This window comes from Lampris incognitus, chromosome 1 (assembly GCF_029633865.1).
Source record: "Lampris incognitus isolate fLamInc1 chromosome 1, fLamInc1.hap2, whole genome shotgun sequence".
Lineage (NCBI taxonomy): Eukaryota > Metazoa > Chordata > Actinopteri > Lampriformes > Lampridae > Lampris > Lampris incognitus.
The window spans coordinates 107,430,767-107,456,302 of record NC_079211.1 but is presented as its reverse complement, the minus strand read 5'-3'; the positions used below and the strand labels follow the sequence as shown (position 1 = coordinate 107,456,302).

Genomic DNA, 25,536 nt, shown 5'->3' with positions numbered 1-25,536 from the left:
AGGCAACACTCTGTATAGTATAAAAGACTGGGTCAGGGAAAGAATAGTCAGTCAGACTTCATGACTGACACACTCTGTTGTTTGTCAGGGATAGGAAGATCTAGACCCAGAGCTCTGTATGCTTTATCCATTTACTGCTAAATAAAACGGATGGTTTGAGACCGAACATCTTCTCCTATTGCTTTATCAACAAACACGCAGGACTACGCTCTCACATAGACGAAAATGAGTTGGTAGAATGAGCCGCAGTCCAACACTCTCCAACTCTGCCTCAACTTGTTTCAGCTCGCTCATTTTTTCTTTGTATCTCTTCCTGAGGACGTTGGACTTTGTGATGAGCTGAGCCATCGAGGTGCCGGACTTGCCCTCTGCTTGCTCAGCAAACTTGTCCGCATCCTTCTCCAGGCTGTCAGATACCTCCAGCAGAGTTTTCTTCTTTTTTTTAAGCTCAGTTATGTGGTCCTCTGCAGCTTTTCTCTTCTGCCCTTGTGCAGTGCTTTGCCTCTTCCTCTTCTCCAGGTCAAGATTTTCTCTGTATTTTGACCTTGCTGATCCCACAGAGATCAGCAGCTCCTTAGTGAGAGGGACCTTGACAACCCATACATTTGTTTTGTTTAACCATTTCGATAAAACTGCACTCGCGCGACTCAACTGTTTAAATATTCAGTCTGAACGTAAAGGCCTCTTTTCAACCAGCTAGAAACCCTCACTGGCCACAGTTTTCCAATTCACCTGCATTCTGTAATTGTTCTTGTTGAATTAAAGAGAATTGTATGTCAGGACTGACTGCAGTCCTGCATGTAGCCTACTTTTATTGTTGTGAAATAAATGTATATGACCAATTTGAAAGTGTATAATTTTTGTGAGGAGCCATACCCACTACCACAGTACAGTGGTGGAAAATAGTACATTTACTCAGGTAGGCTACTGTAGCTACTTAGTTCCAATTTGAGGTAGCTTTACTTGAGTATTTCCATTTGATGCTACGTTATACTTCTACTCCATTACATTGCAGGGGGAAATATTGTACGTTCTACTCCACTACATTTATTAGACAGCTTCAGTTACTCTTCAGATGGAGCTGCGGTATGCCTACATTCAACACTAAGCTAATATCGTTTTGCTTTCCAGCTTCAACTCAACAAATCATCGAAATGGTTAAACAAATGTATGTTTTGTGACACGTTGATGTTGTAACCGCATTTCTTGACGTTCAGACCGAATATTTAAACATTTGATTCGCGGAATTTCGCGCGATTGCAATCAGATAAGCTGAAGCCCTCCACCATGTTGAAAAAAATCCCAGAAACTATACGCTGCTTTGATTGGTTGATTCGTGTGAGCATTTGATGACAAAACAACGGATCACAGCAGAGCGCGGAGCGGAGGTCCCTCCCCCCTCACCCCATTCTAGCCTCAAACCTTTCTTCTTCTCTCGGTGGCCATTTTGTCATGACTTAGCGTTTGTCCGCCAAATTCTATATAGGCTATACCATTTAGCAATTAACCGCTCAGTAAAACCAACATCGGTATTCTTTTCGATAACTAGTTACATTAATATTACCTACAACCGTGAGTTGCTGGTAATATTGCCATGGTAGCGCATCATCCAGGTCATTTATTTGTCTATGCGGATGCATTTGTTTTAATTACAGGGAATAGCATGCTATAGCTAACAAGCGCGCCTGATATGAACCTGGAATTCATGAAAATAGTATGTGGTGGAATGAATATGTACCGTATAAGTGTCAAATATTATCTTATGTCAGTTTAGGTGTTCAATAGATTTTTCGTTCGTTTTAAAAGGCGTTATTGTGGTGGACACGTATTGGGGACAGAATTCACCCCAGGAACTAAGGGTTAAGTCAGGGTTGCCCTGGCAGGTTAACGCAGGGTTAAGTTATGGTTGTTCAGCCAGTTTTCTGATTATTCTTGCCGCCTCCGCTCAGTTGAGCTGGGGTTTTGTTGTCTCTCTGATTTACCGTTGATTAAAGAAAGTTGCCTACACGGCTAAAGTGTGAACCTACGGTCTTCTCCGTTCCTTCGGCTCTACACTGGTGACCCCGACGTCGGTTTTCGGATAAGTTTTCTGAAACCACACACATTATGGCTACGAACGCCGTTGCAATTAAACTGCCGGAGTTTTGGGAGTCTTCCGCGGCTACATGGTTCGCGCAGGCTGAGGCACAGTTCGCGCTCAGAGACATAACAGCAGACGAGACCAGGTATTACTACGTAGTGGCGGCGCTGGGGGGCGCTACGGCTTCCAGGATAAGCGGTTTCATAACCAACCCACCGGCCGATGGTAAATACGCCGCACTTAAACATCTCCTCCTTGATACTTTTGAACCGTCAACAACGGACAGAGCACGTCGCCTCTTCGCAATTCAGGGCTTGGGAGATGGCAAACCATCGGAGCTAATGAGCAGGATGTTAAACCTACTGGGTCAAGAAAAGCCATGTTTCCTGTTTATGGAGCTGTTTCTGCGCAACATGTCGCCCCACGTCCAGACTGCGCTCGCTAACTCCACCATCACTGATCCCCGTGAGCTGGCAAAGGAGGCTGACCGATTCTTCGTCGCTACACAACGTTCCTCCCATGCCGGGGTGCTGGCTCCTACCTTCACTGGCCCCCCGCCGACATCGCGGGCGTGGCCCGACGGTGGCGCCACAGCGGCAGACCGCTACAAGCCCTCTGGACTCTGTATGTACCACGCTCGATTTGGTGCGAAAGCTAAACGGTGCCGTTCCCCCTGCAACTACAGGCCGACGGGAAACGAGAGGGCCAACACTCAGTAGTGGCCATGAGTGTTGGCGATACGAGCAGGCTACTCTTCATCCTCGACACCATCTCCGGTCGGCGATTTCTTTGTGACACGGGCGCACAGGGAAGCGTGCTCCCTGCTACTGACGTCGACATCATGGGCGGGGAGCGGGGCCCCCAGTTGGCGACGGCTGACGGCAGCCCTATCCACACCTATGGCGTGCGGTCTGTAGAACTGTGTTTTGGTGGACAACATTTCACGTGGGAGTTTGTCATGGCCAATGTAACGCTTCCCCTCCTCGGAGCTGATTTTTTGTGCGCTTACTGTTTGCTAGTGGACATTCAGAACAGCCGTCTGGTCGACGCCTTAACCTTCTCCTCCTTCGCATGTACGCGGAGGGAAGCGGCCTATGCAGGTCTAGCCAACTCTCTCTCAGAGGCAGACAAGTTCACCCGCCTCCTCGCTGAGTTCCCTGACCTCACCCAGCCTACCTTCTCTGCACCCACCGCTAAGCATGGGGTGGAGCATTACATTGCTACGAAGGGGCCCCCGGTCTACGCCAGAGCCAGGCGTCTCGACCCCGCCAAACTCGCCATTGCCAAGTCTGAGTTCGAGCACCTGGAACGCATGGGGATCATCTGCCGCTCTGACAGCCCGTGGGCGTCCCCACTCCACATCGTCGCTAAGCCTGATGGAGGTTGGCGCCCATGCGGGGACTACCGCCGACTAAATGACGCCACCACGCCCAACCGCTATCCTGTCCCACATATCCAGGACTTTTCTGCAAACCTGTCTGGCAAACACGTCTTCTCAAAAGTCGACCTGGTCCGTGGTTATCATCAAGTTCCCGTGCACCCCTCGGACATCCCCAAGACAGCGGTGACTACCCCGTTCGGCCTATTTGAATTCCTACAAATGCCATTTGGACTCAAAAACGCGGCCCAGTCCTTTCAGCGGCTGATGGATTCAGTGCTCCGTGGCCTTCCTTTCATCTTCGTCTATTTGGACGACATACTCATCGCCAGCGCCTCCGAGGAAGAACACCTGTCCCATCTTCACGCCCTCTTCACACGCCTCAGCCAGCATGGGCTGATCGTCAACCCGGCGAAGTGCCGGTTCGGGCTGACAGCCATTGATTTCCTCGGGCACTGCATCACTGGGGACGGGGCAGTCCCCCTGCCCTCAAAGGTGGAAGCGGTGGCGGCCTTTCCGCGCCCCCAAACAGCTCGTGCGCTCAGGGAGTTCATCGGGATGGTGACATTCTACCACTGCTTCATTCCCCGAGCCGCCTTTATCATCCGGCCACTGTACGAGGCGCTGAAAGGCATGTCCCCCCAACCAGGCGGTCGACTGGACAGCAGAGCGGGACCGTGCGTTCACCGAGACTAAAGCTGCGCTCTCCCAGGCTACCCTGCTAGCGCATCCTTCACCTATAGCGCCTATTTCCATAACCACGGATGCATCGGACTATGCTATTGGTGCGGTTCACGAACAGTGGGTGGGGGGGGGCTTGGCAGCCTTTGGCCTTTTTCAGTCGCCAGCTTACACCCCGATAGCGCAAGTATAGTACTTTTGACAGGGAACTCCTCGGTCTCTGGCTCGCCGTCCGGCATTTCCGTTTCCTGCTAGAGGGCCGCGAGTTTACTGCGTACATGGACCACAAGCCCCTCACGTTTGCCATGTCCAAGACGGCCGAGCCATGGTCTGCTCGCCAGCAGCGACAACTCTCCTACATTTCGGAATTCACTACCGACATCCAGCACGTCGCTGGTAAGTCTAACCAGGTAGCTGACTGCCTCTCTAGGGCAGTGATTGGAGCTGTCCACCTAGGCCTGGACTATGCACAGATGGCCGCTGACCAGGCCACGGACCCGAGCATCCTCCGTCTCCGGACCTCCGACACGGGGCTCCGCCTGCAGGACGTTCCTTTCAGCGACACAGGTGTCACCCTCCTGTGTGACGTCTCCACAGGACAGCCCAGGCCCATCGTCCCGGACAGCTGGAGACGCCCCGTATTTGAAGCTGTGCACGGCCTCTCTCATCCAGGCGGTAAGCCATCCATGCGCCTGACCTCTGCTAAGTTTGTGTGGGAGGGACTTAAGAGAGACGTGAAAGCGTGGGCCGACTCGTGTGTTGCCTGTCAGCGGGCTAAGATACACCGCCACATTAAGGCGCCCCTGGAACGCTTCGCAGTGCCGGAGAGACGATTTGACCATGTCCACGTCGACCTGGTTGGTCCCCTACCCCCCTCCCATGGGTTCACCTACCTCTTCACTGTGGTGGACAGGACTACATGCTGGCCTGAAGCTGTTCCCCTGGCATCTACGACGTCTGCTGATGTGGCCCGGGCTTTTATTGGGTCGTGGGTCTCACGTTTCGGTACGCCTTCCGACCTTTCATCTGATCGCGGGCCACAGTTTACCTCAGAGCTATGGAATGCTGTGGGTGAGGCTCTGGGCGTCAAGCTTCACCGCACTACCGCCTACCACCCTCAGGCGAACGGCCTATGTGAGCGCTTCCACCGGTCCATGAAGGCTGCGCTTCGGGCTACTCTCAAGGACTGCAACTGGGTCGACAAGCTCCCATGGGTCATGCTGGGCCTGCGGACCGCCCCGAAGGAAGACCTACAAGCCTCCTCTGCGGAGCTGGTGTCCGGCACGCCGCTGCGAGTCCCAGGCGATTTCATGCCCAACGCAACACGTCCCTGATCAGCTGTGGACCAACGAGCCTCCTTGCTGGACGGGGTCAGAGCTTTCACACCCGTCCCTACCGCCCAACACGGTGCTCTGGTGTCCCAGGTGCCCCCAGGTCTGCAGTCAGCGGACTACGTGTTCATCCGTCATGACGCACACCGCCCCCCTCTGCAACCCCCTTATGACGGCCCCTTCCGCGTCCTGGAACGGGGAACTAAGCACCTGGTGGTGGAATTTGGGGGCACGGCCGAGCATGTTTCAGTGGACCGAGTTAAACCCGCACACCTGGACTTGACGCAGCCGTTGGAGTTAGCCCAACCTCCTCGTCGCGGTCGTCCCCTGGCTCCGCCTCCTCCCCCCGTGGAGGCCCGCGCTGCCTCTTCTGCTCCTCAGGCCGACCTCCACAGGCCCGCGTCAATGCCTCCCAGAGACACTCCAGCCCCTGTTACCCGGAGCCGCCGCGGACGGCCTGTCATCCCCCCGCGCCTGCCTGACTTCGATTACTAGGGCGAATTCTGGGGGGGCTCATGTGGTGGACACGTATTGGGGACAGATCTCACCCCAGGAACTAAGGGTTAAGTCAGGGTTGCCCTGGCAGGTTAACGCAGGGTTAAGTTATTAGTCCATGGGCCAGAGCCCAAAATTTCCTATTTCGGTACACTCAAGGTGGCAAAACTTACTTATAATTTTTGAAAGGATCCATGTCTGTAGATGATATTTTGGTATGATAACCATTCCTGAGTGGCAGCTGTATCACAGTTATCAGCTCATGAAGTTAACCACCCGCTAAACTAAATTGCATTTTAGACGCTGGTGCATATCCTGGTTTAGCCTCATGGTCAGGACATTTTTCAATGTTCTATAATATTGTCTTTGGTATCATTTTAAAGGGGACCTTCTTAGCTTTCATTCAAGCCCTGTTCTGGATATTTCTCACAAATATAGAGGTCACTTGAGCTCTTCAACCCATCAATAACACACATCTTTCTGCAATGTTCGCCTAAACTATATACTTTCTTTTAGCCCTGTGGCATCTAGGAATATCAGGGACACAAAACACAAAAACTGGAATACTCACAGGACTGTAAAGATTCAGGAAATGTATAATATACCCATACTATTTCATTGTGTGAGGTGATTGTGAACCTTAAATTAGAAGGGCATTATTACTAAGAAACTAACTAGACCAAAGCCAGTTAGTCCATGGGTCAGACCAGATATCGATATCACCCAAGGTGACACAACTTCACTGGTGCCATTTTATTTGGTACACTAACAGAAGTAAAATAATACATGATAACCTTTCCAAATGAGCAGCTATTTCATTTTTCTTTCAGGAAACCTGTTTCTGTGCCTCTCACGATTGTGTATTTGCCCAGATTTTTACAAATATAGCATTTCAACACCCCTGGTACTGATTAGCCTAGCTTAAACTCTGGGACAGTTCTTAGTTGGCCAACAACCAAGAATAACCAGTACTGTGTACTTCCATTCATTGTGCTAAGCTAGGCTAACGTGCAGCCAGATAGCTTTCTACTAAACACATATAGAGGAAACTGGTATCTATCTTCTTGTCTCACTCTGGAGAAGATTGTAAGCTAATTTCCCATAATGTTAGCATGTTCTTTTAATGTATATGTTAATATGATTAGTTAAAGTGGCTAAGAGGAACTTTCATCTTGTGTTGATTTTAGCGGCCTCATGTGGACAAAATACAGCTGTTGCATAGCAACTAGGTAATGTATCTATTTGTGGCTATGTAAGATAAATAATGGTAATATGACGCTGGTGAAGCAACGTAAACTTTGTTTTAGTAGTGTTCATACACCTAAGTTACATGTATTTGTTTGTATGTGGCAGGTGAAAACTGACTGAATATGGCCACTGGTGAACAAGCAAGTTTTTACCCAATACCAAAGCGCCCACGGGTGGAGTGCATTATCCACTGTTCTGATGATACAGATAAGCTGGTTTCACTACAAAGTGTCGACTCATGGAGAACTCTGCTCAGGGCAGCTCAGATACGAAATCATGCACCAGTTTTGAAACTGGCAAAAGACATTCCTGAGGGACAGATTCCAGCAATCTACTACCACAGAAAGTGTCGCAGTATCTTCACTATGAAGCAAATTCTTGATGGCCTCCTTGCAAAAGAAAAGAAAAGTTGTGTCTCTGCTGAAGAGAAACAATCTAAGAGAGTAGCTCGACATGCTCCAAGTACATCTAGGACTTATGATGCAGAGTGCATATTTTGTCAGAAAAACAGCAAATATTCCAAGAGACAGAATACGAGAGAAGTACTGGTGCAGTGTCAGGAACTGCGAGCTGATGCAAAGATCAGGAGTGCAGCCACAAAGAAAAGGGACAGCAGAATCCTTGCCATTGTGAGTAGAGACCTTGTAGCAGCTGAAGGGCACTACCACAGGTCATGCTATAGACTTTACACCAAAGAAGAGATTTCCAAAGGAGAGGTTGCCAGCAATGAAGATGATGATGCTGCAGCCCAGTATGAAGCTGCTGTGAATAAAGCATACAATGAGCTGTTCCTCTTCATCAGGATGGAGCTTTTTGGCAATCCTCAAGTGATGACAATGACTGATCTCTCTTCTAGACTGGTAGCTTCAATGAACTCCCAAGGCATTGCCCAAGTCAAGGAATCAACCAAGAAGCACATAAGGCGAAACCTGGAGAGTGAGTTTGCTGGAGCCTTGCAGATATTCCCTGATGAGAAAGGAAAATTCCTCCTCTATCCCGATAACTTGTCCATGAGGGAACTTGCCAAAGAAAATCAGTCTCTCAAAAGGGAGCTGCAGACCCTGAAAAGTGTCAGTGCACAAGATGTTATAGCCAAAGCAGCCATCAAATTGAGAGCAGACATTAAAAGTCAAGATGTTCCTCAAACCTGGCCGCCTTAAGTCAAACCAGAAGCAAAATGTCCTACCATTCCAGAGTCGCTCATTATCTTCCTGTACTCTCTACTCACAGGCTCAAATGATCCTGATCATGCATCCCAGAGAGTGCAGTGCCTTCTGCAGTCATTTGGCCATGACATAGTATATGCAGTGACATGTGGAAATACCAAGCCTTCCAAGCACATTGTTCTGCCATTCAGTGTCAAATCGTTGACAGGAAATGTAGAGTTGATAAACATCCTCAACCGACTTGGTCACAGTGTGTCCTATTCACAGATGGAAGAGATCAACACTGCCCTGTGTCTCCAGAAACTCTCATCATCAGGGAGTGGCATTGCCCTTCCAGCTAACATCCATCCTGGCATATTCACAACTTTAGCCTGGGACAATATCGACCGTCTTGAAGAAACTGTCAGTGGTGAGGGAACATCTCACTGAGTCAATGGGATTGCTGTGCAAGCAAAGCCAGTCAACCCACTTCCTGTCCAACCCATGCCCACTGTTCCCAAAACAAAGAAGAGAAGCATTGATGGACCCCCACCAATGTTACCAACTTACAATGCTGGACAACGGGTAGGGCCACCACAAAGCAAAAAGTCAGATGCCGATACTGCAGCCAATACTAAGCTTGCCAGAGAGAAAAACCTTCTTTGGGTCCTAGCACGCATGTCACAACAAGAAGAACAGTCAGTCAGCAGCTGGACAGGCTTCAACATCCTGACTCGAGGAGAGATGACGGTCATCCCCGACAATATAGGCTATCTGCCTACCATCAATGCTCCTGCGACATAAATGTCTACTGTCAACGAGGTGCTTAACCAGTCACTGAGCATCATGCAGTGCTTAGGCCTGAGGAAGATTGTCTGTGTCTTTGACCAAGCCCTGTATGCGAAGGCTGTCGAGATCACATGGAAACACCATGACAAGTTCCATGATATCATCGTTAGGCTTGAGGTATTCCACACCATCTGCACACTGCTGGCAATAATAGGAAAGCGTTTCCAAGATGCTGGACTCAAAGACCTCTGCATTGAGTCTGGCATGATTGCAGAAGGCTCAATTGCTGGTGTTATGGATGGCCGCAAGTACAACAGGGCAGTGCGACTACACAAGCTCCTGTATGAGGCTCTCATGCGACTGACCTTGAATGGTTTCCTGTCCTGGTTGGAAGAAACTCACAGGAATGACATGGTTCACCTGAATGAGACACTGAAGACCATTGACAGCCTTGGGAAAGAAGTCTCACAACATGCTTTGAAGGAGGTCCTCGAGAACAGCTCTTGTACATGCATCATGGATCTATTTGAAGTCTACCGTGAGTTCCTTAGAGGTGGAAACGGCAGCCTCTCGAACTTCTGGATGTCCTATTTGGACATGGTTGAAATCTTGTTGGGGCTCATCCGAGCATCCAGAGAGGGAGACTGGATGCTACACTTGGCTAGCATTCGAGCAATGATCCCATGGTGCTTTGCTTATGACAGGATGAATTATGCACGCTACCTCCCCTACTACTACGCCCAGATGTCTGAGCTGCCCATCACACACCCAGATGTGTACACAGAATTCATGGAAGGAGGCTTCTCAGTCCAACTGGGCTCCACCAATCCCTTTGGCCGAATCCCTGTTGACCAAGCTATAGAAGAAACGGTGAACAAAGACACCCAAACAGCTGGAGGGACAAAGGAATTCAGCTTGAAGCCAGGAGCTGTGACCAAATATTATCTCACAGCTGAGTATAGAAGCATGTACCTCAGACAGCTGAGAGACCTGACAGGTCAAGGCAGGTGCAAATGGTCTCATCCAGATCTACAGAGTCCAAGGATCAAGAGAGATGAAGCAGATGTCCAGTCTCTCATGGACCTTATGGAGAATAACTGGCTCAATCCTATGTCCCCTGATGAGATTGATTTGGTTAGCCTCTCCACTGGCAACATGGCTCCACCTGATGTGACCATAGATCTCTTGAGAGCTCTTGAGAAAGGAGAAGAGGCCTACCAAGCATTCCAGCAAACAAGGTTAGATGCAGACCCACCACCTGTGAAATTCCACGACAAGATGACCAAGCAAAGTCTGAAAACATTCTCCAATGTCAGCACAAAACAAGCTCATGGAAAGAAAGCACAGGATGTGGTTCTGAAGGCAGATAGAAACCTTTTCAGTCACATGATCCTGGTGGCTGAAAGCAGGAAGGTGAATCTGAAGGATGTCCTTGCCTACCCATTGGGCCCACTACCATGGGCACTGGCAAATGCTGATGGGTCCTTACGAAAAACAAACAAGGCTGCACTTGCCAGAGAGCTTGAAAAGAATGTATCTCCTGCAGAAGACATCCCAATCCCATCTACTTCCATCATTGATGGGATGAGCCTGGTCCAAAAAATGAATGGCAACAACAAAACCTTTGCACAGGTGGCAGAGTCAGCCTTGACCCAGGTCCTCCATGAGGGAGCACAGAGTGGGAGGATTGATGTTGTTTTTGATGTCTATCACCAGACTTCGATCAAAGATGCTGAACGACTGAACCGGGGTGGAGACATCACTCTCCAGTACAAGAATCTTGCAGGGGGACACCACGTCCAGCAGTGGAGAAAATTTCTGTGCAGTTCCTCCAACAAGACCAGTCTCATCAAGTTTCTGGTGGAAGAGTGGAAACTCCCACAATACAGAGCTATGCTGCATGGCAAGGTGTTGTATATGACCTGTGAGGAAACCTGCTACAAGTTGACAGAAGATGGGTGTGAGGAAGCAGCAGAACTGCACTCCATACATGAAGAAGCTGACACCCGTCTGCTCCTGCATGCATTGCATGCAGCAAATGCGGGCTCAAAGTCAGTTATCATCACAGCTGAGGACACTGATGTCATGGTGCTTTGTCTTGGCTTCCAGAAGGACATCACCTGTCCCATCTACCAGAAGTGTGGGACTCAGAACCGCACACGGTTTGTCGACATCACCAAACTGGCAAGTTCACTTGGAGACAGCATCTGTGACAGCCTAATTGGCTTACATGCCTTCACAGGCTGCGACACTGTCAGTGCATTCGCTGGTCGAGGGAAGCTGAATGCCCTGAAGATAGTGAGAAAGCACACTTCCTGCCAAGAGACTTTTAGTCAACTGGGACAGACATGGAATGTGAGTGATGAGCTGTTCCAGAAAACTGAGCAGTTCACCTGTCGGATGTATGTTGCTAATAGCAGCAGTGCTGAGGTGAACAAACTGCGTTACCAGCTCTTCTGCACCAAAAGGGGAGAGGTTGAGTCCAGCCAGCTGCCACCATGTAGAGACTGTCTCTTTATGCATGTTCAACGAGCCAACTATCAGGCAGCAATATGGAAGTGCTGTCTGCAGGCTAACCCTGTGGTGCCAAGCCCTACTGAGTATGGATGGACAGACGATGAAGGCAAGCTGGCCATTTACTGGATGCGCTCCCCACCTGCACCAGATGTGGTCTTGGAAATGCTAACATGTAAGTGTGTGCATTCATGCAAAATGCCAAGCTGCATGTGCCTGTCAAATGGACTTCCATGCACAGACATGTGCAGGTTACAGACCTGCAGTAACCAAAAACAGCAGGATGGTCCAGAACTGGACTTTGAACTTGGGGAGTCAGATGATGAGAGAAACGAGCAGTTTGATGAATGACAGTGTGATGATTCTGATGGTATTACTGTGGTAGTAGTCGATTGATGCACAGGATGTTGATTCTGGACTTGGTTACCCAGAGCTTGATAACAATAATGTAACCATATTCACATATACCCATTACCCTACCCATTACCATTACATATACCCACTAATGATATGGGATTACATGTATCATTGACTAAGTATACACTACTGTTCAAAAGTTTGGGATCACATTGAAATGTCCATATTTTTGAAGGAAAAGCACTCTACTTTTCAATGAAGATAACTTTAAACTAGTCTTAACTTTAAAGAAATACACTCTATACATTGCTAATGTGGTAAATGACTATTCTAGCTGCAAATGTCTGGTTTTTGGTGCAATATCTACATAGGTGTATAGAGGCCCATTTCAAGCAACTATCACTCCAGTGTTCTAATGGTACAATGTGTTTGCTCATTGGCTCAGAAGGCTAATTGATGATTAGAAAACCCTTGTGCAATCATGTTCACACATCTGAAACAGTTTAGCTCGTTACAGAAGCTACAAAACTGACCTTCCTTTGAGCAGATTGAGTTTCTGGAGCATCACATTTGTGGGGTCAATTAAACGCTCAAAATGGCCAGAAAAAGAGAACTTTCATTTGAAACTCGACAGTCTATTCTTGTTCTTAGAAATGAAGGCTATTCCATGCGAGAAATTGCTAAGAAATTGAAGATTTCCTACACCGGTGTGTACTACTCCCTTCAGAGGACAGCACAAACAGGCTCTAACCAGAGTAGAAAAAGAAGTGGGAGGCCGCGTTGCACAACTGAGCAAGAAGATAAGTACATTAGAGTCTCTAGTTTGAGAAACAGACGCCTCACAGGTCCCCAACTGGCATCTTCATTAAATAGTACCCGCAAAACACCAGTGTCAACATCTACAGTGAAGAGGCGGCTGCGGGATTCTGGGCTTCAGGGCAGAGTGGCAAAGAAAAAGCCATATCTGAGACTGACCAATAAAAGAAAAAGATTAAGATGGGCAAAAGAACACAGACATTGGACAGAGGAAGACTGGAAAAAAGTGTTGTGGACGGATGAATCCAAGTTTGAGGTGTTTGGATCACAAAGAAGAACGTTTGTGAGACGCAGAACAAATGAAAAGATGCTGGAAGAATGCCTGACGCCATCTGTTAAGCATGGTGGAGGTAATGTGATGGTCTGGGGTTGCTTTGGTGCTGGTAAGGTGGGAGATTTGTACAGGGTAAAAGGGATTCTGAATAAGGAAGGCTATCACTCCATTTTGCAACGCCATGCCATACCCAGTGGACAGCGCTTGATTGGAGCCAATTTCATCCTACAACAGGACAATGACCCTAAACACACCTCCAAATTGTGCAAGAACTATTTAGAGCAGAAGCAGGCAGCTGGTATTCTATCGGTAATGGGAGTGGCCAGCGCAGTCACCAGATCTGAACCCCATTGAGCTGTTGTGGGAGCAGCTTGACCGTATGGTACGCAAGAAGTGCCCATCCAACCAATCCAACTTGTGGGAGCTGCTTCTGGAAGCGTGGGGTGCAATTTCTCCAGATTACCTCAACAAATTAACAGCTAGAATGCCAAAGGTCTGCAATGCTGTAATTGTAATGTAAATGTAAAAAAAAATCTTATTTCAAATACAAATCATTATTTCTAACCTTGTCAATGTCTTGACTCTATTTTCTATTCATTTCACAACATATGGTGGTGAATAAGTGTGACTTTTCATGGAAAACACAAAATTGTTTGGGTGACCCCAAACTTTTGAACGGTAGTGTATGTAAATGTCAATGTTGTTTAAAATATTAAAATAGTTCATTACCTCACTATGGTATTCCTTTTTATCATGTATTTTGATTGTGTATTTAAACAAATGTATAGAGACCAGTTTGTGACCTAACTGGCTTTGGTCTAGTTCTCATTTAAGGCTCACAATCACCTCACACAATGAAATAGTATGGGTATATTATACATTTTCTGAATCTTTACAGCCCTGTGAGTATTCCAGTTTTTGTGTTTTGTGTCCCTGATATTCCTAGATGCCACAGGGCTAAAAGAAAGTATATAGTTTAGGCGAAAATTGCAGAAAGATGTGTGTTATTGACGGGTTGAAGAGCTCAAGTGACCTCTATATTTGTGAGAAATATCCAGAACAGGGCTTGAATGAAAGCTAAGAAGGTCCCCTTTAAAATGATACCAAAGACAATATTATAGAACATTGAAAAATGTCCTGACCATGAGGCTAAACCAGGATATGCACCAGCGTCTAAAATGCAATTTAGTTTAGCGGGTGGTTAACTTCATGAGCTGATAACTGTGATACAGCTGCCACTCAGGAATGGTTATCATACCAAAATATCATCTACAGACATGGATCCTTTCAAAAATTATAAGTAAGTTTTGCCACCTTGAGTGTACCGAAATATCGTCTGGCCCATGGACTATATGGTTGTTCAGCCAGTTTTCTGATTATTCTTGCCGCCTCCGCTCAGTCGAGCTGGGGTTTTGTTGTCTCTCTGATTTACCGTGGATTAAAGAAAGTTGCCTACACGGCTAAAGTGTGAACCTACGGTCTTCTCTGTTCCTTCGGCTCTACATTATTTTATTTTTGCGGAGCTGCCGGAACGTGATTTACCACTGATCGTAATTTTCCTCTCTGCTGTGGATTTCCGGTTTCCAGAGGCTTCTATAAGCGATTCTATCTGACCAATAGATGTCGCTGGCTGAACACATTTATGCATTTCACCATAGAACGGTCTATTTACAACCTCACATTAGCTGCAGCGAAAAAAGCAGCCAACTCTAGTCACGACTGCAAGTAGTTACCAGAATGATTCGCGCTCTGCACGCAACCCAAACTAAATTAATCTTTGCACAACACAAACGAAAAAGAAGAAATAGTCCTCTCCCGGACAGTTCTTCTTTTAAGACCTTTGAGTAATGAATTTAATACCATTTTCCGACATTTTTAATTAATTTTAGACATTTTAAGACCTTTAATTTAGATACATGAATTTAAGACTTTTTAAGGATCCGAAGACACCCTGTAAATGTGTATGTTGTCCACATCTCCTGGCAGCGAGGGACAATAAGTTCAGACTTGAAAGGGAGTAAATAATTTAATGAATCGATGAAATTAAGACTGTAAGACAGAATGCGATGATGTAATTATTACAGTAACCGATGTAGTATATGCTGATACTGTTGCACTCAGGTTGTCTACAGATTATTTAACTTGCGGCTAGTTAGTGAAAACTGCAATCCCTATGATTTGGCATTATTTTATCCATTGGAAATGTGATGACAATATGATGATTCTGTTGGACAATCAATCAATATTACAGTAGCACAGTGTTCCAGTATAGTTTAATGTAGTGGTCCAGGAGGAACAGAACTACTGCAACTGGTTTTCTTGGACTACAGACAAGATGTGGAGGCCATTAAGGCTTGTGTGCCATCAGCTCACCAGGAAATAGTCTGCACCATTGATAAAATGTGATCCTTGAACCAAAGCCAACCCCTAAGCCAAACGTCAGACTACATCATCAGATTGCATTGACCTTGTACACTTGTACTGACCGTCTGTCTGACAGACGCATCACCACATCATTACCACATTTTCAACATGTGTTTGCTGTTGCACCAGCGAGTGTGACCCGAACAAAACATTTCAGTAGGGGTATACAGTAATGTTATGTCACCTCACTCCATGGTCCAGATGGATAAAATAACCTTTTCTTAATGGAGAAATGTTATGGATTGCAGTGATGTCAAATGGGTCCCCAAATTATCTTCTAGAAGTATTATATATGTAGCAAAAGCTTTCTCAGGTCCATTGAAACACAGACAACTCATCTCTCATCATCAGCCACTTCTCCAGGGTCAGGTCATGGTGGCAGCAAGCTAAGTAGGGCACTCCAGATGTCCCTCTCCCCAGCAACGCCCTCCGGCTCCTCCTGGGGGATCCCAAGGCATTCCCAGGCCAGACTGGACATGTAGTCCCTCCAGCGAGTTCTGGGTCTACCCCAGGGTCTCCCCCCAGGTGGACGTACCTGGAAAACCTCCAAAGGAAGGCACCCAGGAGGCATCCTAATCAGATGCCCGAACCACCTCAACTGGCTCCTTTCGACACGAAGGAGCAGCAGCTCTACTCCGAGCTCTCTCCGGATGTCCAAGCCCCTCACCCTATCTCTAAGACTGAGCCCAGACACCCTACAGAGGAAACTAATTTCAGCCACTTGTATCTGCGATCTTACCCTTTTGGTCACTACCCAAAGCTCATGGCCATAGGTGAGAGTTTGAATCAAGACTGACTGGTTAATTGATAGCTTTGCCTTCTGACTCAGCTCCCTCTTCACCACAACGGTCTGGTACAATTACAATTACTGCTGACACTGCACCAATCTGCCTGTCAATCTCACGCTCCATCCTACCCTCACTTGTGAACAAGACCCCGAGATACTTGAACTCCTTCACTTGAGGCAACAACTCATCCCCAACCCGGAGGGAGCAATCCACCATTTTCCAGTAGAGAACCATGGCCTCAGACTTGGAGGTGCTGACTCTTAACCCAGCCATTTCACATTCAGCTGCAAACCACCCCAGTGTACGCTGGAGGTCACGTTCTCAGGAAGCCAACAAAACCACATCATCTGCGAAGAGCAGAGATGCAAGTCAGAGGTTCCCAAAATGGACACACTCCTCACCTTGGCTGTGCCTTGAGGTCCTGTCCATGAATATCAGAAACAGAATCGGAGACAAGGGACAACCTTGGTGGACACCCACCGAAAACATGTTTGACTTTGTGCCGAGAATGCGGACACACCTCTCACTTTGGTTATACAAGGACCGGATGGCTTGTAACAACTGCCCCAGTACCCCATACTCCCACAGTACCCCCCACAGAGTACCCCGGGGTACACGGTCATAAGCCTTCTCCAAGTCCACAAAACACATATACACTCACTGGCCACTTTATTAGGTACACCTTGCTAGTACCGGGTTGGACCCCCTTTTGCCTTCAGAACTGCCTTAATCCTTCGTGGCATAGATTCAACAAGGTACTGGAAACATTCCTCAGAGAGTTTGGTCCATATTGACATGATAGCATCACGCAGTTGCTGCAGATTTGTCGGCTGCACATCCATGATGCGAATCTCTCGGTCCACCACATCCCAAAGGTGCTCTATTGGATTGAGATCTGGTGACTGTGGAGGCCATTTGAGTACAGTGAACTCATTGTCATGTTCAAGAAACCAGTCTGAGATGATTCGAGCTTTATGACATGGCGCGTTATCCTGCTGGAAGTAGCCATCAGAAGATGGGAACACTGTGGTCATAAAGGGATGGACATGGTCAGCAACAATACTCAGGTAGGCTGTGGCGTTGACACGATGCTCAGTTGGTACTAAGGGGCCCAAAGTGTGCCAAGAAAATATCCCCCACACCATTACACCACCACCACCAGCCTGAACCGTTGATACAAGGCAGGATGGATCCATGCTTTCATGTTGTTGACGCCAAATTCTGACCCTACCATCCGAATGTCGCAGCAGAAATCAAGACTCATCAGACCAGGCAACGTTTTTCTAATCTTCCATTGTCCAATTTTGGTGAGCCTGTGCGAATTGTAGCCTCAGTTTCCTGTTCTTAGCTGACAGGAGTGGCACCCGGTGTGGTCTTCTGCTGCTGTAGCCCATCTGCCTCAAGGTTCGACGTGTTGTGCGTTCAGAGATGCTCTTCTGCATACCTCGGTTGTAATGAGTGGTTATTTGAGTTACTGTTGCCTTTCTATCAGCTCGAACCAGTCTGGCCATTCTCCTCTGACCTCTGGCATCAAAAAGGCATTTTCGCCCACAGAACTGCCGCTCACTGGATATTTTCTCTTTTTCGGACCATTCTCTGTAAACCCTAGAGATGGTTGTGCGTGAAAATCCCAGTAGATCAGCAGTTTCTGAAATACTCAGACCAGCCCGTCTGGCACGAACAACCATGCCACGTTCAAAGTCACTTAAATCACCTTTCTTCCCCATTCTGATGCTCGGTTTGAACTGCAGCAGATCGTCTTGACCATGTCTACATGCCTAAATGCATTGAGTTGCTGCCATGTGATTGGCTGATTAGAAATTTGCGTTAACGAGCAGTTGGACAGGTGTGCCTAATAAAGTGGCCGGTGAGTGTAGACTGGCTGGTCAAACTCCCATGCCTCCCTCAGCACTTCCGCAAGGCTGAAGAGTTGGTCTGTTGTTCCACGGCCAGGACGGAATTCGCATTGTTCCTCCTGTATCCAAGGTTTGACAGTTGGTCGGAGCCTCCTTTCCAGCACCCTAGAGGAGACTTTCCCAGGGAGGCTGAGCAGTGTGATGCCCCGATAATTGGAGCACACTCTCTGGTCCCCTTTTTTAAATATGGGAACCACCACCCCAGTCTGCCACTTCACAGGTACTGTCCCCAATCTCCACGAGACACTGAAGAGGCGTGTCAGCCAAGACAGCCCAACAATGTCCAGAGCCTTCAGCATCTCAGGGTGAATCTCATCCACAGCTGGTGCCTTGCCACTGAGAAGCTTCTTAACGACTTCAGAGACCTCTGCCAGGGATATGGGTGGGGCTTCCCCTGAGTCTTCAGACTCTACCTCCTCCACTGAAGACATGTTAGCTGGGTTCAGGAGCTCCTCAACGTGTTCTTTCCACCGCCCGACAACATCCCCAGTCCGGGTCAGCAGTTCCTCTCCCTGGCTGAACACAGCCTGATAGTCAAGCCCTGCTTCCCCTTCCTGAGCCACCAGATGGTTTGTCAGAATTTCCTTGAGGCCAACCGAAAGTCCTCCTCCATAGCCTCACTGAACTCCTCCCACACCTAAGTTTTTGCTTCCGCAACCGCCGAAGGCACAGCCCTTCTGGCCTCCCAGTACCTGTCTGCTGCTTCAGGAGACCTCTGGGCCAACCAAGCCCAAAAGCCCTCCTTCTTCAGCCTGATGGCTTCTCCCACTACCATTGTCCACCAGCGCATTCTTAAGTTGCCACCTCAACAGGCACCGATGAACTTATGACCACAACTTCCACCTGCCGCATCTGCAATAGAGTCTTTGAACATGGCCCACTCAGAATTCATGTCCCAAGCCTCCCTCGGGATACACATGAACTTCTTCCGGAGGTGTGAGTTGAAGACCTTACAGACAGGGGCCTCCACCAGACGTTCCCAGTTCACCCTCACTACACATTTGGGTTTGCCAGGTCTGTCCGGCAGCCTTTCCCGCCATCTGATCCAACTCACCACCAGGTGGTGACCAGTTAACAGCTCTGCTCCTCTCTTCACCCGAGTGTCAAAAACATACAACCGCAAATTTGATGATACGATCACAAAGTCTATCATCAATCTTCGGCCTAAGGTGTTCTGGTACCAAGAACACTCATGAACTACCTTATATTCGAACATGGCATTTGTTATGGCCAATCCATGACTCGCACATAAGTCCAATAACAAGGCACTGCTTGGGTTCCGATCGGGGAGGCCGTTCCTCCCAGTCATGCCCCTCCAGGTTTCTCCATCATTGCCCACATGAGTGTTTAAGTCCCCCAGCAGAACTATAGAGTCCCCAGGCGGAACCCTATCCAGGACACCACCCAGGGACTCCAAGAAGGCCAGATACTCCAAACTGCCATTTGGTGCATAAGCAGACAACAGTCAGAGCCTTCCCCCCCAGTGACTCGCAGTCGTATAGAGGCAACCCTCTCATTCCCCGGGTAGAACTCCGACACGGCAACACTCAACCGGGGACTTGTGTATATCCCCACACCTGCCTGGCGCCTGTCACCTTGGCCAACTCCACAAAAGTAAAGAGTCCAGCCACTCTCCAGGAATTTGGTACCAGAGCCCATGCTTTGTATGGAGGTGAGCCCAACTATATCTAGTTGGTACCGCTCCACCTCCCGCACCAGCTCAGGCTCCTTCCCTGCTGGAGAGGTGACATTCCACGTCCCAAGGACCAGTCTGCGATGCCGGAAGTTGGCATGCCCTGGTCCCCGCCTTTGCCTGCTGCCTGGCCTGCATTGCACCCTACCCCAATGCTCATCCCTGCAGGTGGTGGGTCCATGGGGTGGTGGCTTCTTGTTGTTTTTTCGGGCTGGGCCCGACCACCAGATGCTTGCCAGCGAGCTCCAGGATGGCTCCAGGAAGGGGCCCCACCTTTTCCGAGCAAGGTGCTGTGGCTCTGCTGTTGTAAATTCATTGGGTTTCTTGGGAATCACTCTTAGTCTGGCCCCTCCCCTGGGACCAATTTACCTTGGGAGACCCTACCAGGAGCTATTGCCCCCGACAACACAGCTCCCAGGATCACCATGACACCCAAACCCCTCCACCATGTTAAGGTGACGATTCTCGGAGGGGTGAAATACAGACATGATGAATAAAATACTGAAGTGTAGCAGTTCCAACATTGTAAGAGCATGATAAATTTAGTCCAAATAGCCAACACAAAAATTAATACAATCAGTTTAGGGTCACAAGAAAACATATTCTTTAAAGTTGGGTCCTCTAAAAAAAAATTGAAAGCCACTGGTCTAGACTGTTGCCTCCCATTTAAATTTTACCCTTGCCCACTTGGACTACTTTCAGCATGCAGGGTAGAAATATGTTTAGAGATATTTATATCTCTGCATTGTTCAGTATTTGTTTCTTTTCACTATCTATTTTTCCCTTCCTGTTTTGGGGAGAAATATGATTTTAACCTGGGTGCTTCTCATTTCATCTGCAGTCTGTTAACCACCATGTCACTAAACAGTTATACTGTTATACTACAACAGTTATACTAATAAATCACAGAAAGTTGAAACAATTCATCTGGACGCAATGTTTATTGAGTTGAACTGATTCAACTTTCTGTGAGTTCCTTACTTGGATTGTTGAGCATTCACAAAGATATGTACTAATAAAGGTGGTAGTGTTCAAGGGGTACTACCTGTAATAGTTGAGGCACAGCAGAACCCCTAATGCCAAGGAGAGTTGTCCTCCCAGAAAGATGAGAGCTTGCATCTGAGAGATCTCCCCTGAGGCGATGGGTCTACTTGCTGTCCTGGACACCTGCATGGAGAACATCATCTCAGAGACGCAGTCACCATTTCAGTCAGCTATTCATTCAGAAAACACACAAAATAAATCGGTTTCAACACTACAACTACACCAGGAATAATGTGTGGGTCTTGCTCCTCTATCATTAATTAAAAATCAGAATCACTGGTTCATTTATTTTATCACTGTGATAATTATAGGAGGGACAGTGATGCAGCTAAGTTCCAAACACAGCCAAATAACATCATTATCACCAAAACAGCAATAGTTGTTGTAAATAACAACGTGGGCATTATGAAGGGTTTCATAATAACAAATAATTTTAAGGAAAATTCCCTTTTTTCCATGTGGGTCTTATTTTTGCCGTCTTGTTTTTGCCATCATGTTGATCATCTTCATGCATGCTCAATAACCCAGATAAGGAAATCACAGGAAGTTGAATCAGTTCATCTGGATTGAGAGAAACGTTTCATCACTCATCTAACGCCCCTTTTCCACTACATGGTACCAGCTCAACTTGAGTTGATTACCGTAACAGTACCCCATCAGTGTAGCTGGATTTTCGGCTCTCCGTTTTTTTCAATTTCAAAATGTACTTTTAAGATAACTCCACTTCAACTGCTTTGGTATTTAAACATGCCGAGCGATATCCCATGCACACACCGATGACGTGTTTCTCTGACCGATCAGAGGTCTGCATTGATTTTGGTACCCGCTCCAGTTTTTTTGGAACCTCAACAAAGGTGGTACCAGAAAAGTGGTAACAGTTACCAAAATGCCGGTACTTTCCAGTCATGGAAAACGAAAAAAGAGCGAGCGAGTCGAGTCAAGTTGAGCCGGTACCATGTAGTGGCAAACTGACTGCAGGTATCCCCACCCTTATAAACAATACAGTTGCGTAACTACTGAAACCAACAATCAGTTTCATATGCAGATTGCCATGACCATTAAACTAGAGTTACAATGGCCATGTGTACTAGTCACAGAGGATTGGGGAATGTTTGCAATCACAGCATTGTAAGATGGTGACAGATGTACTTTTAACCCCCCCCCCCCCAAGTTCAGGGATGGTTGTTCCCTCTTCACATAGATGGCCTCTTTGACTGGTCTGTAGATGGTGTAGACTGTGGAGTCCTGGTCTGACGTGTTAACTCTTCTGTGTTGTGCCGTCCTCTTGGCCAGCGTCTGTTTGGTTTCCCTGATGTACAAGTCACGGCAATCCTCCTGGCACTTAACAGTGTACACTATATTACTCTGCTTGTGCCGGGGGACCCGATCTTTGGGGTGGACAAATTTCTGGCGCAACGTGTTTTGGGGTTTGAAAGCAACTGACATGCAGTGTTTGGAAAATACACGTCTCAACTGTTTCAAAATTCCCACCACATTGTAACTCTAGTTAATGGACATGGCAATTTGCATATGAAACTGATCGTTGTTTTGGGTCGTTATGCCACTGTATTGTTTGTAAGGGTGGGGATACCTGCAGTCAGTTGAGACTGAAGAGGTCACTTAGATGAGTGATGAAACATTTCTGTCAATAAACATTGTGTCCAGATGAACTGATTCCACTTTCTGTGAACATGTTTATCGGTTATGATATAATTTTACTCATCAGCTAAATCTTGGAAAATTTTGGACATGGGACCACCGATGGACACAGCTTTACAACGGCATCTTATGGGGCAATTGCTGTAAAGCCCACTGAGGAAAATTTGTGATACTGGGCTATACAAATAAAATTGACTTGACTTGACTTAACACGAGCCTTAAACCTGTCCCTTCAACAATAATGACAAAAAACCCTAGTGTCTCAGGTAGACTGTGTACATGATTTCACATTATCGATGATTTCTCAATTACACTGACCGGAGAGCTAGTCAATGGTTACTATCTATGGTAAGATGCTCATTCCCGCAAGTTGAACAAGGAAGTAGCTAAGCAATGTGATAGACCAATGTTGATAATACTGGACATCCTTTGTAATACCCATTAACTTACACTTCCAAATACTCGGTTTAAATAACCAGGTTAAATTGGACTTGTTGAAACATGACTCTCATGTTCCATTGCCCCATAAGACACTGTTGTATGCCGAGTCCAGTAATGGGCCTGTATCCAAAATCTCCAAAACGAAGCCAGTGAGTAAAATAATATTTCCTATTAAGCATGTTCACTGGTAGCATGCTGATATATTAATAATAATCAGAGGCCCCGTAATTAACGCATATGACAATTTTAACACTTATCTTTGCATATCTCTGTATAACTACTCTTCCATATTGGGAGCAGCTAGCAATGCACACTAGTACATCCACTGTAAATTGAAGACTACGTATTAAATTTCTGTATTTATACAGCTGTTATTACCTTCATTACTAGATACTTGTCAGTGCTAATCTACGTTGCTGCAATTTCATTTGCTCTAACCTCGCAGATCATTTACTCACTCCCGTTTGGGAGCAAGTAAAGGCAGCTCTACATATGGCAAGACTGATTAAGACAAGAGTTGGGACTGCAACCAAATACCGGTGCAGGCGATTATGTGTTTTTGGCCAATCTCATTGTTTGGCGGAAATAAGCCTGAAACAAACTTGGACAGGTGAGTAAAAGAGTGGCTGGCTTCCTATACCTTCTTGTCAAAATCCTTGTCCCACATGTCGTTGATGGTGCAGCCTGCTCCTCTCATCAGCAGAGCCCCTGTTCCGAACAGAGTAAGCATGCCCAGATCTGGGAGGCATCCAGGGTCTGCAGCCAGACCGATGCTCCAGGTACATGGTAGGTACAACAGCCATGTCCCTGCACCAAACATACACCCCGCAATTCAAGTCAATGAAACAAGGAATAAGCCTGAGCGAGGCCTACAAGTATTGGCACTAAAGGACAATTGTCATTCCAGCTAAGTAAGCAATAAAACATAATACTTTGTGTAATGATGCTCCTTGAGCAAGGCACTATACCCACATTTGCTCTTATGGAGGTGTTCAGCTGCCAAAAAAGGAAGACTGATTAATTTGGGCCACCCTCAAATGTGAATGTGCGTTGATTACAAAGAGTGTACACATGTGCTCAATTAACTTTCCTGGATGATTATAGGAAAAAATATCGAAGTGTGACCTTGTTACCACAGGACTCATATCCAGCTGTGTGATACTATATACCTATCACCAAGATATCTTTCACACAGCATATGCTTACACCTAACTATTCTACCAACTCTTGCCCTGGGGGAGACAGTATCTGTAGAGCCTCACTCAAAGCCGAGAATACAGAAGGTCAGAGTGAACATTTAGTACTGCTGATGGTTTGGGTGCAACTAAAATACTTGTTCACCAAAACCAGTGATGAAATACACCGACAAAAATCATAGAAGGAAGAAATACATAAAGTTACAAACCAATGGGTTTATCCAGCCTCATCAGTCTGAGGTACGGCTGGACGGCAGCTGGTGCTGAATTCACCACAGTCGCAGCCGACAGGCTGAACAGTCTTCTCCCTCCTTTTTGCCTCTGGAGTTTGGCAGATGGTCGAGACCCGTTATTCTGATAAACTCTTATCAAGCCACTGGAGCTGTGGGGAGGACCATCCCTGGTCCTTCTCTCCTTGTGGAGGAAACAGTCGGAGAGGGAGGACAGGGGGGAGCAGCAAGTCTTGCGGTGTATCCTCCTCAGGACATTCCCGCTCAGCTGGCAGGTCAACTTGACAGGCAGCATGGTGGCTTTACTGGGTCGTTACCACGACTGTCACATCCGATATAAAAGGAACGACACTCACACGCACTGGTATCCAAAAAGAATGCAAGTCCCCAAAACAGGAACGTTGTGTCAACAATAGGCTTTTCTTTTGTGCTGCGACAAACTCGCTCATCGTTTTCACAAAGCGAATGAGGTGTTCCTGTGTCAAAGCTCTCTCTACCCCCCCCCCCCTCCAGACCAAACTAACACAACAGTGTGTCGGTCAAACTGAATATAGCGATTCAATGCCAGCTATATCAAATCAGCATAGTCCACTACATCAACTTAGCCTTAGCTTTAGCTTGACTACAACACAGCGTAGACATCTCTGGCAAACTCACAGTGGAGCGAATGAGAAGCCGGCGACAGCTCGGGGAAAGCACGCGAGAAAATAATGATCTCGGGTAGCCTCTCAGTCCGTGCGCTTTCCGGTGTAGTGGTACGTCCGCATTTATTTCCGGAGGAAACAACAGCGGGAAAGCGCTTCGAGCAACGGGGGTTAGTTAGTGCATCTAAAAAAATTGGTGCTTCGTATCAAGAAAACGTTACAGAAAACGAATAACTTCAATTCTGCTGTATGTCATTCTAAGTGAAGCACTGCCAAATGTAGGCTCCAGCACGACAGCAAAACGTGCATACATTGATTCGCATGACAAACGCGCTGTACGTTTAACCCGGTGGGCGGCGCTTTTCTTTGGTCGAATTCCTGCAGTCAGCTGAG

At 47.2% G+C, this 25,536-nt stretch overlaps 1 protein-coding gene across 1 annotated transcript in view; it reads right to left on the bottom strand.

The window, feature by feature from the left end:
* The window catches only part of coq2 (coenzyme Q2 4-hydroxybenzoate polyprenyltransferase), a 32,004-nt gene extending 6,799 nt beyond the window's left edge, over positions 1–25,205 (bottom strand). Inside the window, exons 1-3 of the mRNA XM_056291860.1 lie at positions 24,479–25,205; positions 23,714–23,880; positions 20,975–21,096 (exon numbers count right to left, since the gene is read on the bottom strand). Of these exons, the coding sequence (XP_056147835.1) occupies positions 20,975–21,096; positions 23,714–23,880; positions 24,479–24,794 (605 nt within the window). The 5' untranslated portion in view covers positions 24,795–25,205. The remainder of the gene's footprint in view (positions 1–20,974; positions 21,097–23,713; positions 23,881–24,478) is intronic.
* Positions 25,206–25,536: the final 331 nt, after the last annotated feature.